Source organism: Rhinopithecus roxellana, chromosome 8 (assembly GCF_007565055.1).
Source record: "Rhinopithecus roxellana isolate Shanxi Qingling chromosome 8, ASM756505v1, whole genome shotgun sequence".
Taxonomy (NCBI): Eukaryota; Metazoa; Chordata; class Mammalia; order Primates; family Cercopithecidae; genus Rhinopithecus; species Rhinopithecus roxellana.
Window position 1 is genome coordinate 7,293,788 of NC_044556.1, and position 20,863 is coordinate 7,314,650.

Below are 20,863 nucleotides of genomic sequence, written 5' to 3' on the forward strand. Positions count from 1 at the left end.
ACTCTGTCTCAAAAAAAAAAAAAAACCAGCTGAGCCCTGCATTGGAGTCGCCCAGCTCGCAGCAATGAGGCCACCTGTGTATGAAGAGCTCAGCTTTGTTTTTTTTTTTTTTTTTTTTGAGACAGTCTTGCTATGTCACCCAGGCTGGAGTGCAGTGGCGCCATCTCGGCTCACTGCAAGCTACGCCTCCCGGGTTCACGCCATTCTCCTGCCTCAGCCTCCCCAGCAGCTGGGACTACAGGCGACCACCGCCATGTCAGGCTAATTGTTTTGTATTTTTAGTAGAGATGGTGTTTCACCATGTTAGCCAGGATGGTCTCAATCTCCTGACCTTGTGATGCGCCCGCCTCAGCCTTCCAAAGTGCCGGGATTACAGGCGTGAGCCACTGCGCCCGGCTTTTTTTTTTTTTTTTTTTGAGAGATGTACTCTCGCTCTGTCGCCCAGGCTGGAGTGCAGTGGCGTGATCTTGGCTCACTGCAACCTCCGCCTTCCGGGTTCAAGCGATTCTCCTGTCTCCTAAGTAGCTGGGATTACAGGTATGCACCATCATGCCCGGCTAATTTTTGTATTTTTAGTCGGGACGGGGTTTCACCCTGTTGATTAGGCTGGTCTAGAACTGCTGACCTCATGATCTACCCGCCTCTGCCTCCCAAAGTGCTGGGTAATTACAGGCATGAGCCACCGCACCCAGCCGAGCTCAGCTTTTGGCTGCTGTCTTCCCAGCAGTGCATCCGGGCATCCTGGGGCAGAGACAGACCCCACAGTAGCGCACCACCTCAAAACTCCTGACTCAGCACCACTGGCAACAACGTGGTTTTGCAACAATAGGTTGGGGACAGCTCCTTATGCAGTGACAGAAAACTTAAACTCAGGCACACACAGCAGGTTTTTTGACTTTTATTAAATCTTTACAAAACAGAATACAAAATTCCGGCATTGACAGTTGGTGTAAAGGAAAACTTCTGAGCTCCGTCAGTTCACCTGGTACAATGGAATTAAAGTGCTTGGATGTTTTTCCCCCACTTAAAAAAAACGTTGAGGTTTTTTTTTTTTTTTTTTTTTTTTTTTTTTTTTTTTGTCTTTTAAAAACATCGTAACATTAACACATGGCCGTTCACCGTCCCCCAGCGCTGGGAGCTGGCCTGGGGCCCAGGGTTCTCCAGGATCTTCACTCATTCACAGTAATGGTTCTGACCAGTCCTCCAGGTCGCACATGGATGCGACAGGGGTGGGGAGGGAGGAGGAAGTGACTGTCCCACCTTCAGAAAAAAAAAAAAAAAAAGCTGCTAGCAGCTCAGACGCGATGGCTGTGGGCGCCTGCAGTGGGCGGGGGTCTGTTTGCTTGTTCTTTTATACAAAAAGGCAGAGAATCCCCCGTTACAAAACATAGAATCACTGACGGGCGAGACATGATGGGGGAGGGGGGTGGGCGGCCTGCCCCACCCCCCAGGGGTCTTTGGAAGGGGCAGTCCACAGATATGGGCAGTGGGGACCAGGGAGGGCAGAGCACCCCCACGGCCACCGGACTGTGACCATCGTACGAGATTCGGGAGGGGCAGCAGGGCCAGGCAGACGGTCTCCGAGGCCCCCACCCCCAGACCCCCCGACATTCAAGTATTCTTCAAGAACAGGGAAGCAAAGTCAACCGATGTTTTTGTTTCCTTAAAAAAAACACAACAACTAAAAACTAAACACAAGGAATCCCGACCGCGGATTTAGAAGCCAGAGGGGGCTGCCCCAGGTGTGGAGTTTGGGGACTGGGCTGGGAAGGGCGGGTGGTGACCCTAGCTGCCCCCGCTGCACAGCCCCGCACACTTCTAAAGTGGAACCCTGTATTGCATAGAACATCCCCACCCGCAGGCAGGGGCGGCAGGCTCCGCAGCCCCCAGGGGTTGGAGCGTGGAGGGTGGGGGGACTGAGCAAGCCCCTCCATTCCTGGGTGCCCGAAGGGAGGCCAAGGCCGCGGCCATTTTCCTGAAGGTGGCAGACCAAAAACGCTGCCCTGGGGGTGGGGATTCGGCCAGACCCTGGGGTCTGGGCCCAGCTCTAAGGACAAGGACGGAGCTGACAGAGCTTCCAGGCCAGGCCCAAGGGGCGGCGCGAGGCAGGACGTGGCCACAGTCAGACTGAGCCCTGAGAAGGGGCACTCGGATGCCCCAAGGGGGTGTCTTCAGGACCCCCCACATTGGCTGACAGTGCCTGTCCAGTCCCTCTGCCTGCTGCGGTGGAAACAGCTTCAGGCCGGGCGGGGCTCCTGCTGTCTCAGGCCCTGGAGCGGTGGAGAGGGGCAGTGGCGAGCCCCTGGGGTCAGCTGCAGTTTAAGGTCAAGGTTGGAGGCCGAATCTGGCCACCAGAAGTCCTGGACAGACAGACAGGCCTTGCAGGAAGCCCCGATTGTCAACTATCACGGGGACAAGGCAGGCGCGGGTGAAGGGCTGGGGGATCCCATGGGGTGGGTGGCTGGGCTGCCCTCCACCTGCCTGCCTGGCCCCTCTGGAGACAGGCAGGTCCTCCCCTCCCCAACCAAGCCACCAGGGGTGCTCTCAGGGTGAGGGGTAGAGGGGAAGAGCCTGTCCCTGAAATACTGAGGGCTGGGAGGGAACACGGGGCAGGGCCCTGTGCCCCTCCCCAGCTCTGGAAGATGGCAAACGATGTGGGTCTGCTCTCCTGAGTCACTGCAAGCCACGTGGGCAGATGGCGGGCAGTACAGGTGACCTGAGGGCTTCACAGTACAGGTGAGCAGGGCTGGGGACCGGGGAGGGGACAAGCCCAGCCACGTACCCTCTGCTCACCTCCCTGGGTGCCTGCATTGTTTAACCGTCCGAAGGAAAAAATAAGGGGAAGGGGTGGAAACAGGAAAGAAAAGCCCAAAAGCAACAACCTTCTATAAAACGCCCCCTCAGCCGAGCTTAGTGCCTGGGAATCCAGCCAGAGGAGGGGCAGCCCGCAGGACACCGGCTGGCGATAGCTTAAAACCTTTAGATTTGATCGGGGGATGGGCGACCTATGTACAAAGGGGAGACGGGAGGGTCAGGCACGGTCTCCCACCAGGACCACGGGGGCCGAGGACAGGCTGGCCCTTTGCCGCCGCTGCGCCAGCTTGGACTGGGAGGGTGGAGACAGCTGCAGGCAGCGTGAGGTAGCTCGGACCAGGACGGGCTGGCCCTGCCCCGCGGCCTCCTCCTCAGCCAGGTCCTCGTCGTGCTGGGCCAGCTGCCGGTTCATGGCGATGGCCTCGGCCGCGAAAGACGTGAGATCTTTGGCACAGCTGTTCCTGGGAAATGGGGTGGGGGTAGGTGGTCACCAAGGAGGCACCCCTTAGGGGACCGCTGGGGTCTGTGCAAGGCCCTGGGGGAAGGGGCTTCATGCCCCTCTCCCAGCCCCGACCCTGGGGCTCCTCTGAGTGCCAGGGCCCCACCGGGATCTCCACTGAGTTACCAGGCTTGCCTGCAGCCCCCACCCCAAAGCAGCTCTCCAGGCCTTTCCCAAGTGTCTTAACCTGGAAACCCCGCCCCCTGGACTTGGGGGTCCCTAAGCACCCCTGCAGGCCTCACCTCTGCAGGACCATCGGAGTGGGCAAGGTGTTCTCCGGGGCGCACTGCAACGACAGCGGGCAGGGGCGGGGCTGGAGAGCAGCTGGGGCCGCCTGGGGTGCCAGGAGGGGTGTCTGTCCAAGGGATGCCATCCCCATCCCATCACCAGGACCCCACCGGAGACCAGAAGTGCACCCGGGTGCCCCGGGAGCCAAGTCCCTGCCCGGAGGTATCTATGGGGAGGCTCCATGTCCACCTGCCCAGGGAACCCGAGGCTGGGCCAGGCTGAGGCCTGGTGTTGCAAGACCCGGTGAGGGTGGAGAGCAGAGCCCCAGGCCCTACCTCTCCCGGCTGTTCCCATCCCAAACCCACCTCCGCCCCCCTCTTAACCCATGGGTCTCTGGATGCTTCTGGAAGGAGTTTGGAGGCCCCCCAGCCCCTTGCCTGGGGACAGAGTGACCCCAGCTTCTATTTTTAGTAAATCCCCACTCCCTGGGGTTGCAGCTCGGCTCAGATGACCTCTGGCAGGAGAAACACCCGACTCCAGCCTGGATCGGAGGCCACACAGGGAAGGGTCGGGGGCAGAGCCTGGGCCTGAAACTGACAACAGGCTGGGGTCTCTGTGAGCTGGACTCGCTGCCCGCTTCACTCCAGCTTGCTGCAGAATGTAGGTCCCCACCACCCTCCAGGAAGGTTCTCTGAGTAGCTGCTCCTGGGAGCTGCCTGCCTGGCCAGCGTGCAGGGCGCATAGGTGGGCGGAAGGGATTTCGGCTGCAACCCTCATCCCAGGGCAGAGCCTGCGCTCTCAGATCTCAATGCATCTCAGAGTCCAAGGCTACACCCTCGGGGCTTCCCGTGCTTGCTCTGAGGCCACTCTGCAGCCTCCCATACCCTCCCTGGTGCCGGCACTCACCCCCTGAACCCAGGGGTGCTGCAGGACTTGGGCGGCACTCAGTCTCTGCTTGGCGTCGCGGACGAGCAGTTTGGAGATGAGGTCTTTGGCAGCGCAGGAAATGTGGGCCCAGTCCTTGTCAGGGAACTCATACTTGCCCTCCTGGATGCTCTCAAACAGCATGTTCTGGGGACACAGGACACAGGGGAGCTTAGATCTGCCCAAGAACCTGGATACTGTGCACTGACATGTGGCTCCATCAGGACCCCAACCACCACAAGACCCTTGACCATGCACACCTGGGGCGGAGGGGGCTGGGAGCCGGACCAGGAGAGTCGGCTCTACCCAAGTGGAGGTGGAGTTACAAAAAGGCAGCTCGGGAGGACCTGGTACCAAGGGCCACAGGCCACAGATGCTGAGACTTAAGCAGCGGGCAGGCAGTCTGAGCCTGATACCCCCAAACCAGGAACCTCACTCCACCTCTCAGCTCTCTGAACCCTGTCTGCGTTTTCCCTTGGGCAGGCAAACCTGAAAAGCCTTCGGGAAACCGGAAGACAGGGCGGCACTGCCCTGTGGATGGTATCAGGGAGTAGGACATACAGGGCAGGTCCCCGGGGGTTAGGGGGTGGTCGGGGGCAGGTCCCCTGGGGTGAGCAGGGCAGGTCCCCGGGGGTTAGGGGGTGCACAGGGCAGGCCCGGGGGAAGAGGGTGCCCAGGAGAGGAGGGTGCGCGGGCCGCCGCACCTGGCAGGCAGGGCAGGCCTCGCCGCGGTCCCAGCCGCAGTCGCTGCCACAGCGGCCCACGAAGGGCGGGTAGCCGCTGAGCAAGATGTACAAGATGACGCCCAGGCTCCACAGGTCGCAGCGCTTGTCGTAGATGCTGGCCTCCTCGCTGAAGGCCTCCACCACCTCCGGGGCCATGTACTCCGCCGAGCCGCACTGCGGGCGGGGTAGAGGCGCGTCAGCCGGGGCTTCCCGGCATCACGTGGGAACCGAGCCAACTGCGGGTCACCTGCCACAGCCGGCTCGGACCCCGCCCCACCCCACCAATCAGCTGCGGCCGGGAACGCGCCCCGCCCAATCAGCAGGTGCAGAGCTCGCCCCACCCCCGCCGCGGCCCCGCCCCACCCGTCCAAACACCGGCCGGTGGGGGCGCCTCCTCGAGGCCCCGCCGCGTCATCCCGCGCAACCAATCAGCGGCTGTTGCTAAGCGGAAGCCCGAGCTCCGCGGCCTGGAACTGCGGGGCGGCCCAGGCTCCGCGAGGTTATGCAACGGTAGAGCAGGCAGCCGAGCCCCCAGGCCTGCCCGCGGGCCCTCACCGGGGTGAGCAGCTCCGGGGTGGAGATAGGGGAGCAGTCCCCGTTGAGTTTGATGCCGCTGCCCAGGTCGAAATCACAGATCTTCACGGGGGAGACCTGGGAGGGGCCAAGAGGGCCGTGAGCCTGGGGTCCCACGCGGCCACCCCTCCCGCGGGGCCACCCTGCCGCGGCCGGCCTACCTGATTGGGGTGCTCACACAGGATGTTTTCCGGCTTTAGGTCCCTGTGCGCGATGCCTGGGGGAGAAGCCACAGAACCACGAGGGAGTGAGGGGCTGGAGGTCTTCCAGGAGTCCTTGGCAGGCGGCCCTAGGGGACTCAGGGCAGGCTTACCACCCACCTTTGTTGTGCAGAAAGTCCAAGGCACTGGCCACGTCCTGCACCACCACGCTGGCCTCCAGCTCGTTGAAGTGCCGGCGCTTGTGGATGTGGCTCAGGATGGAGCCTGGGCAGGGCGGGGCAGGACAGGGGGAACACACAGGTCACCTCAGAGTCCCCGCCAGGCCCGCACCCACCTCCACTTTGGAGGGGACGCCCCCACACCGGCGTCCTCTGGCTCAAAGGCCTTACCCCTGAGCCACCATTTGGGCAGGACACTCAAACCCCACAAGCCCCCTCCTGCAGGTGGCACTAGGCCCCCATCCCATAATACCTCCCAGCTCCCTCCCTCCCCACAGCCTGGAGCCCGCAGGTACCTCCCCGCATCTTCTCAAACACCAGGTAGAAGCGGTCCTCCTCCTCAAAGAACTCAATCAGCTCTAGAACGTTCCTGGGGTGGGGTGGGGGGCAGGAGAGGAGCTGAGGCTTCCTGAGGCCCCTGGGTACCTGCTGCTCAGCCTAGGAGGGGCCCACCCTCTTGGTGCTGGCCCGTCCACTGGAGGCTGGGACTTGGGCAATAGGCCCGCTTCACGCTGCCTGCCTGGGGCTGCCAGCCAGCCTTCTTCAGGGAGGGGAACGCAGGGCCTGGGAAACTGGGTGCCCTACAGATGCTTGCTGGGGGTAATGTGGCACTCAGGCCCTTCATCCACTGAAAGACGGTTCAGGCCAGTGCTGTGGCAAGGGTGGCTCACCTACCTGTGTCCCTGGCATTGGTAGAGCATCTCCACCTCCCGGAAAACCCTGCTCCGAATGTGGCCTGGCTGCTTCTCAATGATCTGAAACAGGCAAGAGGACACAGCACCTGGGTTGGCGGGACGCTCACAGCTGAGAAGGGGCCAGAAACTCCACTGCCACGGCTGGAATTCACCACACTTATACCCTGCAACTCTAGAAAGCACGGCTCACGCCTGTCATCCCAGCACTTTGGGAGGTTGAGGCAGGAGGATCGCTTGAGCCCAGGAGTTTTAAGACCAGCCTGGGCAACACAGCCAGACCCCATCCCTCCAAAATGTTTTTGTTGTTGGTGGTGGTGGTTTTTTTTAAGATGGAGTTTCGCTCTTGTTGCCCAGGCTGGAGTGCAATGGTGCAATCTCGGCTCAACGCAACCTCCACCTCCCGGGTTCAAGCGATGCTCCTGCCTCAGCCTCCTGAGTAGCTGGGATTACAGGCGCCTGCAACCACGCCCAGCTAATTGTTTTGTTATTTTAGTAGAGACGGGGTTTCACCATGTTCGCCAGGCTGGTCTTGAACTCCTGACTCACAGGTGATTCACCTGCCTTGGCCTCCGAAAGTGCTGGGATTACAGGTGTGAGCCACCGCGCCTAGCCCCAAAATGTTTTTTAAGTTAGCGGTGAGCTATGATGGTGCCACTGCACTCCAGCCTGGGTGACAGAGGGAGACCCTGTCTCTAAATTAAAAAAAAAGAGAGAAAAAGCGGGGCTCACCTATGGGGGCCTGGAATTGACTGCAAGTCAAGGACAAGAAAGAAAGAGGAAAAAAAAAAAAAGGTCAGGTACAGTGGCTCACGCCTGTAATCCCAGCAGTTTCAGAGGCTGAGGCGGGTGGATCATGAGGTCTGGAGATTGAGACCATCCTGGCCAGTGTGATGAAACCCCGTCTCTACTAAAAATACAAAAATTAGCTGGGTGTGATGGCGGGCACCTGTAATCCCAACTACTTGTGAGGCTGAGGCAGGAGAATCACTTGAACCTGGGAGGTGGAGGTTGCAGTGAGCTGAGATCGTGCCATTGTACTCCAGCCGGGGTGACAGAGCAAGATTCTGTCTCAAAAAAAAAAAAAAACCAGTGGGGGCTGCTCTCCACCTGTGACCCTGACAGCCCTCAGAGACATACTTGGGACTTCTGCAAAATACCCCCACAGGACGTCAGGGTGCCCTGCCCTGGGTGGCCACCCTTCCTGACCCAGAGACAGTCAGCTGTAGTCTTCTGTCCCCACGAGGCAGATCCCTGGTGGCCCATAGAACTAGGGAGGCCTCAGGACACCTGGCTGCCAGCCCACCAGGCCCCACCTCACATGTGGCCACAGCACCAAGTCCTGCTCCCCGGCTCCGAGCCAGCCTGGGCAGACACTTGCCCATCGCCTCAGCCAGTATCTGTTTGGGGCCCGCCCTGGTTGGCTGCCCCAGCCACTGGTGGATCCAGCCTCCCTGAGCCCCAGAGCCTCAGGAAGCCACTGCACTGTCCCCAGCAGCTCCAGGTGCTCCCCACCACCTTCACTCACAGAGTGTCTGTGGCTCCCGACCTGGCACCTGCTGGGAGGTGTCTGTGGCTCCCGACCTGGCACCTGCTGGGACCCTCTTCCCAGGCTGGATACGCTAGCCCCTCTCACTGGGCGGGTGGCTGGCTGCCTGAGCACTCTGCCCAGGGTTCCCTGCCCACTGCGATGGACTGGTGGCAGTGGGGATGTGGCATTCCACCCTGGAGTCCCTGGCTCCTGTCTCTGCAGTCCCGTGTCTATACTGAGAAACAAAGCTGCCCCAGCGAGGGGCAAGAGAACAACTGGACGCCAGGGTGTCCTGAAATACCACCGCCCAGGCCACTGCCAAAAGCTGAGCCCAGCAGGCACTGCAGATGGTTCTGGATAAAACAACCTCGTCCTGTCCCTGGGGTGGCCGGCTAGCACGCTGCTTCAGGGAGGGCACAGCCCCTCCTGGCATGGAAGGGGCCTATTCTGAGGTCCCAGCTTAGGGGCTGGGCATCCAGCCAGCAGCCTCATGGCACCAGGGGACCCCCAGGTGGCTTCCCACAGCATGACTCCCGCTGAGGGCAGAGGGCCCACACCCCAGTCCCCGTAGAATGAAACTCTCCTCAGACCCACAGGTCCCAGTGATTTGCCTCTCTGACTTGCCCAGGACACCTCCTCCTCCCCTTGCCACCTGGCCGGACCAATTCCCGGACATCAGTGGCCAATACCTCCAGCAGGAAGTCCCCCAGGCTCTCCAGATCCCAGCACTGACCACACCAGGTCAAGGTGGCAAGATGACCAGGGAGGTGGCTCTGAGACACCAATTAGGAACCCCCAGAGGCCACACAGCATGAGTTAGGCTACCTAACCCCCGATCCTCAGTGTCCCTATCTGTCAAACAACAGGAAGCAAGGATGCCTGTGGGGCCACCAGGAGAGGACTGTGCTCAGAGGGACGCCTGCTGTGCAGAAGTGTTCCGGAGGGGCCTTGTGCTCCTGCACCATCGTCTTGGCCTGCCTGGGGGCTCCCAGGAGGCAGGGACTGTACTGCGTCTGTCCCTGCCTGCTGCCACTGTGGTCCCAGCACCCGGCCAGTAACCTCCCCAGGTTGGCCACCCCTCTTCTTCCTCCGCCTCCTCCTCCTCAGAGGAAAGCTCTGGCCTGGCTGTCCACCAGGACCCACAGGCTCCTGGCCAGCCCTGCTCGCCAGGGCACACCTGGCCCTCTTTCCCAGGCAGCCAGCCCTCCCGGGACCCCACCCAGCCTGGGAGCCGCATGCCAGGTCACGAGGAAAGCCTGGAAGGTTTCTTGGAATACAAGATCCAACCGGCCCGCAAGGTCATAGGGTGACAACCAGGGCCTCAACAGGGCTCCTGCTCCCAGCCCTTGGGTCACACCCTGGGTCTGGCAGCCGCCTGGGGCTAGGGTGACACGGGGCTCTCATGGGCCTGCACTGAGGTTCTCCAAACGCAGAGCCCCTCTGGGCCCTGGGATATGACATTGCATTTTGATCCTTGAAACCAAACTGTCATGTACCCTCAGGGATGGCTCAGAGGCAGGGACTGCCCAGGGGACCCAGTGGGCACAGTGCCTCTGACTGCAGCCCCCACTCTGGGGGGCCACTCTGGTACCAGACGGGGCCACTCCCGCCGCTGTCACTCCCGACTGGACTCAGGGCCCGGTGGCCGTTTTTAGACACTGGTCTTCCTGGCTGTAGGACGGGGAGCCGGAATGGCACCCACAGTTTCCACCTCCCCCCACTCCCCGCACTCATCCCAAGGCGCTGGGTTCCCCAGGGCGCAGCCGCGGGCCCACCTTGACGGCGTACTCCTGGCTGGTGATCAGGTTGATGCAGGTCTGCACTCGGGCGTGAGCGCCCTCCCCCAGCACATCTTCCTGCAGCTGGTAGACGTCTGCCGGGCAGCGAGGCGGGCGTGAGAGGGACCCCGGCTGTCCCCCGTTCCCAGCTCCCCCAATGCCCGCCATCCCTGCTCACCTTCAAACCTGCCTGAGAAGCTGTCGGTGGCCCGGCCACGTTTTTTCTTCTTGCTCCTCTTCTTGGCGTCCGGGATGTCGATGGGCTGGCTGGCGGGCATGTCTGTTCCAGGAGGCACGCCCAGGGGGCTCAGGACATGGCCCTGGCCGGCCGGCCCCCACCCCCCTGCAGGGGCTGGCCACTGCCATGGCGGTGACAGCGGCTGCCCTGTGACCTCCTCCCCATCAGGCCCCTCACCAGGGCGGGCTGAGCACTGCAGGCCAAAGTCAGAGTCTCCGTGGTGAGGCTGGTCTAGAGAGAAGGCCAGCTCGAAGGGGTTCTGCCCCTGCAGGAGAGAGGAGAGGAAAGGCACTCAGGTCCCATCCCTCCCTACACAGCAGGGAGACGTATCCTGCCCCAGTGCCACAGCGCCCAGGCTGACAAGCCCTGTGCTGAGCATTACAAAAAAATCAACTCGGTCTCCGCTCACATGACACCAGGATCAACTCCCGATCGGGCGGGCAGCATAAACCAGGGGAGCCCCAGCTCCTGGGATTCACCTCCTCGCCGCCCCACACTCAGTGTGTGTGTGGATTTCTTTTTTTTAATTTATGTTTTGTAGAGATAAAGTCTTATTATGTTGCCCAGGCTGGTCTTAAACCCCTGGCCTCAAGCGATCCTCCTGCCTCGGTCTCCCAGAGTGCTGGGATCACAGGTGTCAGCCACGTGTGGAAGGTGTGCGGCCTCCTAGCACCTCAGCAAGGAAAGATCAGGAGACGCAGAGTCTCCTGGGGGGGTCTATGGAATTTGCCAACCCAGGGGGTGATTCTGTCCCCCAGGAGACACTGGGCCATGTCTGGGGACATCTGTGGTTGTGACTGGTTGGGGGAGCTCCTGGTATACAGTGGGTGGAGGCCAGGGACACTGCCCAGCACCCTGCAGTGCCCAGGACGGCCCCACCCCAGATGGGCCCCAACCTCCACGGGGCCGCAGGGACATGGGGCTGTGGCGAAGACCTCCTCCCACCCACAGCGCCCTGGGGGCCTCTGGGAAAGGGGTGCATTGCGGGGACAGGACAGACACAAGCAGATGGCTCTTGGGAACCCTGCCTCCGATGCCAGGGTTGAGTCACTGTGGGGCCCAAGCCATGTCTTGCACCTCCGTCTGCTTGTCCACAGAATGGGGATGGCTGACCTCTGGGGCGGGTCGTGCGGATCAAAGGCGGCGGGGCAGAGGGAGGGAGGTGAGTCACTGGGCGAGCTGCCAGCCTGGTGGCTGTGCCTGTTTTCCCACGGCCTCCTGGACCATCTCAGGGAAGCTCAGTCCTCCCTGGGCCTCAGTTTCCCCCATGTAAAATGGCACACCACCACTTCTCCTTCCTCTAAGCTGCTCCCCTCCCTTTTGCTCAGTGCCTGGGGCTGGAGGGGTGAGAATTCAGTGCCTGGTGCTCTGGGGCCTGCTGAAGGTGGGGGCTCTGCCTCCATCACTCCTGCCTTCTGCCCCACCCAAGCCTGGGCACCTGCCCTCCTCCGCCCGTGTCCCGTGGCTGCCCGGCACACCTTCCCTCCGCAGCTCTGTGCGTCAAAGCCCGCCCTCACTCACCAGAGGCTCATCTGCTTCCAGGCCCCCTAACCCCGCAGCTACCAGTTACTGAGTCAGTACACATGGTGCTGTATCAGTCCTGGGGACTCATGGGAGAGGCACCCACAGTCGCGAGTGTGCCAGGCCCTGCCCAGACCACATCCTGCACTCCCATCTCAGTGCCAGACACTCCTGGAGGGAGCCCCTGGTGGGCCCTGGTACCCAGCTAAGGAACCCGCCTTGGGCCCTGGCGGCCAGGATTCAGATCCAGGCCTGCTGCTCTGGGCAGGCTGGGGCTGGGTCAAGAAACAACACAGCCTCAGGAACGTGGGAGCAAGACCCTGGCCAGGGGGCAAGGAATGGTGCAGGTTAGGGTAGACTTTGCCCCGGTGGAAGATGGTTGGAACATAATGCACGTTTCCACAGAGCAAATGGCCCAGCATGGGGACTTCCGGCCCTTTACAATGGGCCAGGCCTTTGAAGCTGGGGAACTGAGGCCGGCTCAGGTTCCTTGTACTACTGAGCTCTCACTCAGCCTCACCTGTCCAGGTGAACCAGGTGGGAGGGGCCTGCAGGGGTGGTGGGGGTCCCAGTCCCAGTGAGAATGCTGGGTGTTCTGGGCCAAGTCACTGCCCCTGTCTGGGCCCCAGACAGCCTGAGTGGGGCTCTAACAGGAGGGAGGCTCAGCAGAGGCAAGACTCCAGTGGAGCCCATGGGAGACCCGAGGCCAGCAGATGGGTGGAGGCCAGAGGGCAGAGTTTGGGAGGGGCCAAGAGCCAAGCTGCTCTCCTGCCTCCCCACCCACCCTGGCTTGGGCAGATAGCTGCCAGGAGGCCGCTGGGGGAGGAAGGAAGGAAGGGGGGCTCCAACGAGCCCCCATGGGGAGTCAGCGTTCCCATAAGGCTCCTGTCTGGAGGCCCCTGGTGGCCCCGGGGCAGCCACCACAAGGCCGGTGACCAGTCTAAGGCCAGACTGGCGCTCACCTGCTGTCTGACCTTGGCCTAGTGACCTCGCCCCGAGGTCTGTCACGGGTGAGACAGGAGGCAGCTGCCCCCAACTTGTGGGAGCTCACAAGAGTGAAAGGAGCTGAGGGGCCACAGAGCCCAGCGTGAGCCCCTGGCCTTGTCTGGCCACCTTTCCCCCGTGCTAGCCACAGCCTGCAACTCAGCAAAGCTACAGCTGGACAGCCGGAGCCACCACGGCGGAGGGGCACCATGAGACTCCACCATGAGACTCCACGGCCTCCTCGCCCATGTACATGGGAACCCCAGGCACACATGCCTGCCATCTCGGAGCCTCACTTTCCCGTCTGCAAACGGAAAGAACCCAAGGCGCCTGCAGACGTGCCTTCCTGCTGGGCTGCTGCCTACTGGAGGCAGGGAGGGTATTTCAGGAGACATGGCCCCAATCCAGGGAGCAGCCATGAGTGGTGGGGGCTGTGGGGGGAGATTCCTAGAGCAACCCGTCCCGGCCACCTGGAGGAACACCTCCCAGCCAGGACTGCCTGCCAGGCCCTCCTCCACCGAGATGCCCACCTTCCCAGCTCCCAACCGGGCTGCCCTGGCCATGCAGAGGCCGGCCCACAGTCCCGGGCAGTGTGGGCGGTCCTGGCCTCACTGTTCTAGGTCTGGCTGCGGGACTACAGTCAGCAGGCCTTGGCAGGAGGCGGCTGGAACCATCTAGAAAGTTCAAGTGTGCTTTGGCTGCCTGGCTGGCCCCATGCACTGACCCTGTATCAGCTCACGCCTGGCCCCAGGAGGGAAAAGAGCACTGCACTGTCAGGTCCTCCTCTTTCCCGCCCAGCCCGACACTCTGACGGTGCCAGGCCTGCTGCCCTAGGGGAAAACTGGGCATGGGTGGCAGGGGTGAGTGGTGCCCTGGGGTGCTGGCTGCACAGACCTGGGAATTCTTCCCAGAGTTTCCCCTTGCTCCTCCCACCCTGGAGCAGCGCGTGTGTACACACAAGACACAGACACACATACACACACACACACTCGCGCTCTGTCTCCCCCTCTCCAGTCCTGCCTTCCCTACCGGGCAACAGGTCCCTGCCCAAGGAAGCCCAGTGAAGCGATTACATAACCCCGGCCTGCGGGGTGGGGCGGGCTGGCTGACATCACTGCGTCCCCTGGGCCAGGTCCTGCGGGGCCCCTGCCCAGCACCTGCCCTCCCCTTCCCCCCCAGATTTGCTCATCTGAAACCAGCACTCAACAGCAGTCACCGCCCGGGCGGCGCAGAAACTTCCCGCTCCGACAGGAAACAGCACTTGGGCCCGGGGTGTCTGCGAAGTGCAGGGCTGAGGGGACATCCCATCCCCTCCCCCACGGCACAGGCCCCCTCGGGGTGGGTGCACCTGACGAGCCCGGTCTGGGGATTCTGAAAGGAAGTCCCCAGAAGCCACACGGAGGTGGGAATGGGACTGTGGCCCGCTGACCTCTCCCCACCAGGGCACAACCAGTTTGAGCTTGCAGGGTACACCCACCATAAGCAACATGCAGCGACTGGGACAGGACTGCAGCCTGCTGACCCCCCAGAACATAGCCAGCAGGGGCTTGCAGGGGACACATGGCCTGGCCCCCTGACAGGGAGGGGGCTCCTGCTCCCAGCCTCACTTGGGGATCCTGGAGGAAGGACCCGGTGGCCAAGACTGGGGAGAGGACTGCGGCCTGCTGATCCCCCTCCTCGCATACCGACCCCGCGTCAGCGCATGGCCGGCCCGGGCAGCCCCGGGTGTAGGGCGGGGGCCAAGCACGAGCCCCGGGAGCCGATCTTGGGGGCGGGCCGCGCGCCCCCCACGCCGGCCATTCCGGTGGTCCAGCCCGGAGCGCCCCCAAACCGACCCCGGGCCTCACCTTGAACGAACGGTGGAAACCCTGAAGTTCGGCTGGTTTCTTCTGCACCATCTTCTGTCCGGGCCCCGCCAGCGGGGGAGGGGACCGAGGGCCCGGGGGGCGGCCCGAGGGCGGGCGGCCGGACGCGGGGCGGCCGAGGAGGGGACCCTGCGGGCGGGAGCAGACAAAGGGAGGGCGGTGAGCCGAGCTCGGCCTGCCGGGAGCGCGGACCGGGCGGGGGCGGCGGGGGCTCCGCGGGGCCCGTTTCCCGCTACCGGGTCGGGGTCCCCGGGGCCGCCTTGGGGTTCTCCCTCACCGGGGTCGGGCTCGGGCCGGGGCCGCAGTGCCGCCGCCGCCCCACGTCGCGCAGCCCGGACCCCGCTCCGCGGACCGCGCGGGGAACAGCGCCGCCGCCAGCGCGGACCCCTCTTCCTGGGCCGCCGCCGCTGAGAGGAGCCGGGCGCGTCGCCGCCGCCGCCACCTTTATAGGCCTGGACCCGCTCTGGCCCCGCCTCCGACGCAGGCTCCGCCCGTCCTCGCCCCCTGCGCACGACGTGGGCGGAGCCAGAAGAGGACTCTCTCTGGGAGCCCAGTGCGGCTGCGCGCTCCGGCGGCAGGCCGTGTCCGAAACGGCTAGCGTACGCCTGCGCAGTGCGGCGCACTGGGGTCTTGCGGAACCCAGCAGCGCCCCTGCTGCGCGGCCCGGAGCTGGCCTCTCTTTGCGACCTGAAGCTGGCAGGACTCAGGGGACCTGCAGGGCACTGGGCTGAGTCCCGCCGCCTGGCCCCACACAGGGTAACTCCCTCGGCCTGTCGACCCGGGCCTAAGATACCCCGACTCCCTTGGGTCATGCCCTCGCTCTAGAACCTGCCATGGCTCCCTCTTGCAGTTCTCCGATGCTGACTCCAGTTGTCCCCCTCGTGAACCACCAGCACGCTTGGAGTCCCAGCCACTCCCTTCTAGTGCTGGGGGACCAGCCACCACCACCACCTTTTTTCTTCCCCTGGGCCACCCTGCCTAGGGAGCAGTGAGCTCCCTGACTTTGCTTTGTGGTTGGCAGGAACCAGAGTAGAGGGTGGGGACCGAGGTCTGTGAAGCACCCTTCCTCTGTCCTCGAATAGCGTTTCAGGGAGAACTGGGACCTGAGACTCACTGGGAAAAAGCCCAAGGGGTGGATGGTGGCCAGGACAGGAAGTAAAACACAGTCCCGTTTTGGCTGGGGCCCCAAACCGGGCTTAGATAGAATCAGCCCGTCCTGAGCTGCCAGTCCCCCAACCCACAGCATCCTGGTTCAAAGTCCTCCCCAGGCCTCAGGCCTTGGGCACACAAGGAGTGGGGGTTCACCGGCTGTGGGTGGACTGTGGTCTCCTCTTCTGCAGGGGTTTCCAGAAGCTTCGCAGAGCCCCCAACCAGGCCCTGAGCTCAGAGAGGCTGGAGCCCCACTGACCTGAAGCTGGGAGCCCCTGCCTGCGAAGGCCACAGCTCTCAGGCCACAGGGGCTGGGAGGCCTGGCTGTAGCCACCCCTGGGGCGTTGTGAGCAGGCTGTGGGGAATTCCCAGCCAGAACACAGCCCAGCGCCTGGCATTGCCCTGACTCTTGGCAATGGGGGGACAGAAAACCAGGTCCCCCGGCCCCCCTCATTGTGCATGTGTGTGTTCATACACACACACACACACACACGTTAGCTCCAGGTGCCAGCTGGGGTGGAGCTGCTAGACCTGCTTGCCCGGACCTGGCTCACGGAGGGTGCCGACTAAATAGTGCTTGGAGGAAAGGATAAGAGTGTGTGTATATGTGTGTGTATGTGTGTGTGTGTATGTGTGTGTATGTGTGTGTGTGTGTGTATGTGTGTGTGTGTATGTGTGTGTGTATGTGTGTGTATGTGTGTGTGTGTGTGTGCGCACGCGCGCACCCACGCTCATGTAGGGGTTGCGTGGTGCTGTGAGCCTGTTGAGGCCACTGTAACACAGAACCACAAACCGGGGAGCTTAAAACAACAGAAATGTATGCTCTCACAGTCCTAGAACCCAAAGGTCTAGAAGTGTGGGCAGAGCTTGGCTTCCTCTGAGGGCTCTAGGAGGATGCTTCCTGCCTCTCCCAGCTTCTGGGGGCTCTGGTGGTCCTCGGTTGGTGGCCACATCGCCCCAGTCTCTGCCTCTTCCTCTGTGTCTGTGTCTCCTCTTCTTATTTTACCTTTTTATTTTTTATTTTTTTTTTTGAGACAGAGTCTCATTCTGTCACCAAGGCTGAAGTGCAGTGGCACAATCTCAGCTCACTGCAACCTTTGCCTCGTGGGTTCACATGATTCTTCTGTCTCATCCTCCTAAGTAGCTGGGATTACAGGCATGCGCCACCACACCCAGATAATTTTTTGTATTTTTAGTAGAGATGGGGTTTCACCATGTTGGCCAGGCTGGTCTTGAACTCCTGACCTCATGATCCACCCGCCTCGGTCTCCCAAAGTGCTGGGATTACAGGCGTGAGCCACTGCGCCTGGCCTATTTTACTATTTTTTTGAGACAGGGTCTCACTCTTTCGCCCAGGCTGGAGTGCAGGGATACATTCATAGCTGATGGCAGCCTCAACTTCCTGGGCTCAAGCGATCCTCCTGTCCCAGCCTCCTGAGTAGCTGGGACAACAGCACCTTGCCTGCTGATTTTTAAACCTTTTGTAGAGATGGGGTCTCACTCTGTTGCCCAAGCTGCACTAGAATTCCTGACCTCAAGGGACCTCCCCACCTTGGCCTTTCAAAGTGCTGGAATTATAAATATGAGCCACTAAGCCTGCTGTCTCCTCTTTTTATTTTCATTTTTCTTGAGATGGAGTTCCCTCTTGTTGCCCAGGCTGCAGTGCAACGGCACGATCTCGGCTCACCGCAACCTCTGCCTCCCAGGTTCAAGCAATTCTCGTGCCTCAGCCTCCCAAGTAGCTGGGATTACAGGTACGTGCCACCACGCCCAGCTAACTTTTTTGTGTGTATTTTTAGTAGAGGCGGAGGTTTCACCATGTTGGGCAGGCTGGTCTCAAACTCCTGACCTCAGGTGATTCTGAGGTCCGGTGCGGTGGCTCATGCCTGTAATCCCAGCTCTTTGGGAGGTCGAGGCGGGCGGATCACGAGGTCAGGAGATCGAGACCATCCTGGCTAACACGGTGAAACCCCGTCTCTACTAAAAATACAAAAAATTAGCCGGGCGTGGGGGCAGGCGCCTGCAGTCCCAGCTACTCGGGAGGCTGAGGCAGGAGAATGGCGTGAACCCGGGAGGCGGAGCTTGCAGTGAGCTGAGATGGCGCCACTGCACTCCAGCCTGGGCGACAGACCGAGACTCCGTCTCAAAAATAAAAAAGCCTCACGCAGCAATCAGGAAAACTGAGGAAGCTCAGACACAGGAAGACGACCCCTGGCTCTAGGGATGTTCCACCCAGAGTTCCTCCCCATCGGTCCTGTGGACACTCAAGGCTCAGTCATCCTCTGGGGCGGGGCCGTCCTGGGCACTGCAGGGTGCTGAGCAGCATCCCTGGCCTCCACCCACTCCATGCCAGCACTTGGCCAGTCACCTGGCTTCCTCTCCTCCTCCTCCTCCTCCTATTATCCCAGGGTGGAGCCCAGAGGACACCCAGATGGCTCTCAGAGGGACACGGGGAGCCTGGTGCCCTGCGCCCTGGTCCTGGCTGATCTGTTCCGCAACAAGCCCTTCGTTTCTTTTGAGGGGGGTCTTTAAGGGTGCAGATCCTGGGACAGGCATGGCCAGGGGAACTTCCTAGGTGAAAGGGATTCTGCAGATGGAATTGAGTTAGCCACGCCCGGCTAATTTTTGTACTTTTAGTAGAGACAGGGCTTCACCATCTTGGCCAGGCTGGTCTCGAACTCCTGACCTTGTGATCCACCCGCCTCGGCCTCCCAAAGTGCTGGGATTACAGGTATAAGCCACTGCGCCTGACTGGTTTAGAATTTTGAGACCGTGGGCCGGGCGCGGTGGCTCAAGCCTGTAATCCCAGCACTTTGGGAGGCCGAGACGGGCGGATCACGAGGTCAGGAGATCGAGACCATCCTGGCTAATACGGTGAAACCCCGTCTCTACTAAAAAATACAAAAAAGACTAGCCGGGCGACGAGGCGGGCGCCTGTAATCCCAGCTACTCGGGAGGCTGAGACAGGAGAATGGCGTGAACCCGGGAGGCGGAGTTTGCGATGAGCTGAGAGCCGGCCACTGCACTCCAGCCTGGGCGGCAGAGCAAGACTCTGTCTCAAAAAAAAAAGAAAAAAAAAAAAAGAATTTTGAGACCGTGGTCTCCCCTTAGTATTGTGACAACCACAGATGTCCCCAGGTGTCGCCCAGTGTCCCCTGGGGACAGGATCTGCCTTGGGTGAGACCCCCTGGTTTAGGGGATTCCATGGACCCCCCAAGAAACTCTGCATCCCATGATGCTCTGACCTGGTGAGGTCCCAGGAGGCTGCACAAATTGAAATCCACACCCTGAGTGGGGGGAGAGAGAAAGGAGGTGAATCCCAGCAGCGGGGTTCCCCCTGGTTTATGTTGTCTGCCCCATGGGACCTTTATCTGATTTCTGGTGTGAGCAGGGAGAAAACTCAATATTTTCCAAATAATCAACAAGGGGTTTGTCAGCCTTAACTGTTTGGACGTTTGAGCGGGACTGTTCTGTGTGCTGGCGGCTGTACCAACAGGGATGGGGCGCTGGCACCCTCTCCTTCCTTTCCTCCCAACAGAAGCAGAATCCTCTCTCGTTGACCTTCTCCGTAGGCCAGCCCTGGACAGGCAGCCAGGCCCAGGCTGGGGTCACGAGATGGCCAGTGGCCCCTGGAGAAGGGGAGGGTCACCCACCCAACTGTGTGGGCCGTGCCTGGCCCTGCCCTGCTGTGAGCTCTACGAGCCCCTGGGGGCCCTACGAGGCTGGCCACCTCTGCCAGCCTCGCCCCCTGCCCCCACCCCCACTCCCAGCTGGGGCCCTGGGAGTGAGACCCCCACCTGCCTGGGGCGGGGAAGAGCCTGCCTGGCGGGAGGCAGGAAGCCTGGTCCGTGCCCCGGGTGACTGTCTCCTCGGTCCGGTCCTCCCGCAGTGTGGTCTGGGCTGGGGCAGTGAGGGTGGGCACTAGCCAGCCCGGAGGTAGGTGGGTGGGACAGGCAGGGCCTGGGGCCAGGACAGCAGCTCCATGACTGCGGGGCGGGTCAGCCAGCCTGGGAGGGAGCTCAGGGTTCCCCTGGGGGAGCACCAGAGTGAGGAGGAGGGCCTGAGAGACGCTGGCCCCAGAAGGAGGACAAACAGGAAATGAGGTGTGGCTGTGGGCTGGAATCAGCATCAGCTGGAGCGGAGCTCTGGCTCCTCTCCTCCCCTTCCTCCTTCCTCCCCTCATCCCCTTCTCTCCTCCCTCCTTCCCTCCTCTCCTCCCCTCTGTCTTCCTCTCTCTCCTCCCCTCCTCTCTCTCCTCCCCTCCCCTCCCCTCCTCTCCATCCTCCCTCCTCTTCTCCCTTCCACTGCTTCTTCCTCTCCTCCCCTCATCCCCTCCCCTTCTTCCCCTCTCCTTCCTCCCCTCCTCTTCCTCCCCTCCCCTCTTCTTCCTCCCCTCCCCTCCTCTCCTCCCCTCATCCCCTCCCCTTCTTCCCCTCTTCTTCCTCCCCTCCCCTCCTCTCCTCCCCTCATCCCCTCCCCTTCTTCCCCTCTTCTTCCTCCCCTCCCCTCCTCTCCTCCCCTCATCCCCTCCCCTTCTTCCCCTCTCCTTCCTCCCCTCCTCTTCCTCCCCTTCCCCCTCCTCTCCTCCCCTTCCCCCTCCTTTCTCCTTCTCTCCTGCTGCAGTTCAACCCCTGCCCCCAGCACCCAGCACCCTGCCACACCGCTACCAAATCCACACCTGAAAACGCCCATGGCCCCTAGACACAAGGACAGAGACCCCTACACCCCCCGCACGGACGTCCCTCCCACTCTCCAGTGGGCTCCCCCTGCGCGTTCCTGGTATGGCCACCACCCTGTACCGCACTGTCTTGCCTGGCCCTGGGGTGGCTTGGAATGGCTTCCAGGTCACCTGGGACTTGGCCAAGGTGGGTGGGGGGGGCAGCATCTCCAGCAGGTGGCTTCTTCTTTTATTTTTATTTTTACTTTTTGAGACGGAGTTTTGCTCTTGTCACCCAGGCTGGAG

At 61.8% G+C, this 20,863-nt stretch overlaps 1 protein-coding gene across 4 annotated transcripts; it reads right to left on the bottom strand.

The window, feature by feature from the left end:
- Positions 1-882: 882 nt before the first annotated feature.
- On the bottom strand, positions 883-15,173 carry MKNK2 (MAPK interacting serine/threonine kinase 2). 4 transcript variants are annotated; one of them, XM_010374874.2, is made up of 14 exons: positions 15,029-15,173; positions 14,734-14,880; positions 10,559-10,646; positions 10,322-10,423; positions 10,141-10,238; positions 6,818-6,897; positions 6,439-6,512; positions 6,084-6,188; positions 5,925-5,980; positions 5,746-5,841; positions 5,170-5,364; positions 4,448-4,612; positions 3,556-3,599; positions 883-3,275 (listed from the first exon to the last, which is right to left on the bottom strand). In XM_010374874.2, exons 2-14 carry the CDS (start codon positions 14,782-14,784, stop codon positions 3,032-3,034), a joined length of 1,398 nt encoding a protein of 465 aa, XP_010373176.2. In that variant the 5' UTR covers positions 14,785-14,880; positions 15,029-15,173; the 3' UTR covers positions 883-3,031. The 4 variants fall into 4 exon arrangements, with proteins under 4 accessions (XP_010373176.2, XP_010373175.2, XP_030791824.1 ...); XM_010374873.2 differs by having other exon boundaries at positions 3,556-3,647; XM_030935964.1 differs by having other exon boundaries at positions 10,322-10,646.
- Positions 15,174-20,863: the final 5,690 nt, after the last annotated feature.

Bases quoted from the DNA above. Each gene is read 5' to 3' on its own strand.
- MKNK2 (XM_030935963.1), bottom strand. From the start codon at position 14,784: ATGGTGCAGAAGAAACCAGCCGAACTTCAGGGTTTCCACCGTTCGTTC. The intron at 10,239-10,321 runs GTGAGCAGGGAT...GCTGCCCGGCAG, and splicing joins CTTCTCAGGCAGGTTTGAAG to ACGTCTACCAGCTGCAGGAA. The intron at 5,981-6,083 runs GTGGGTGGTAAG...CTTCTCCCCCAG, and splicing joins GGACTTTCTGCACAACAAAG to GCATCGCGCACAGGGACCTA.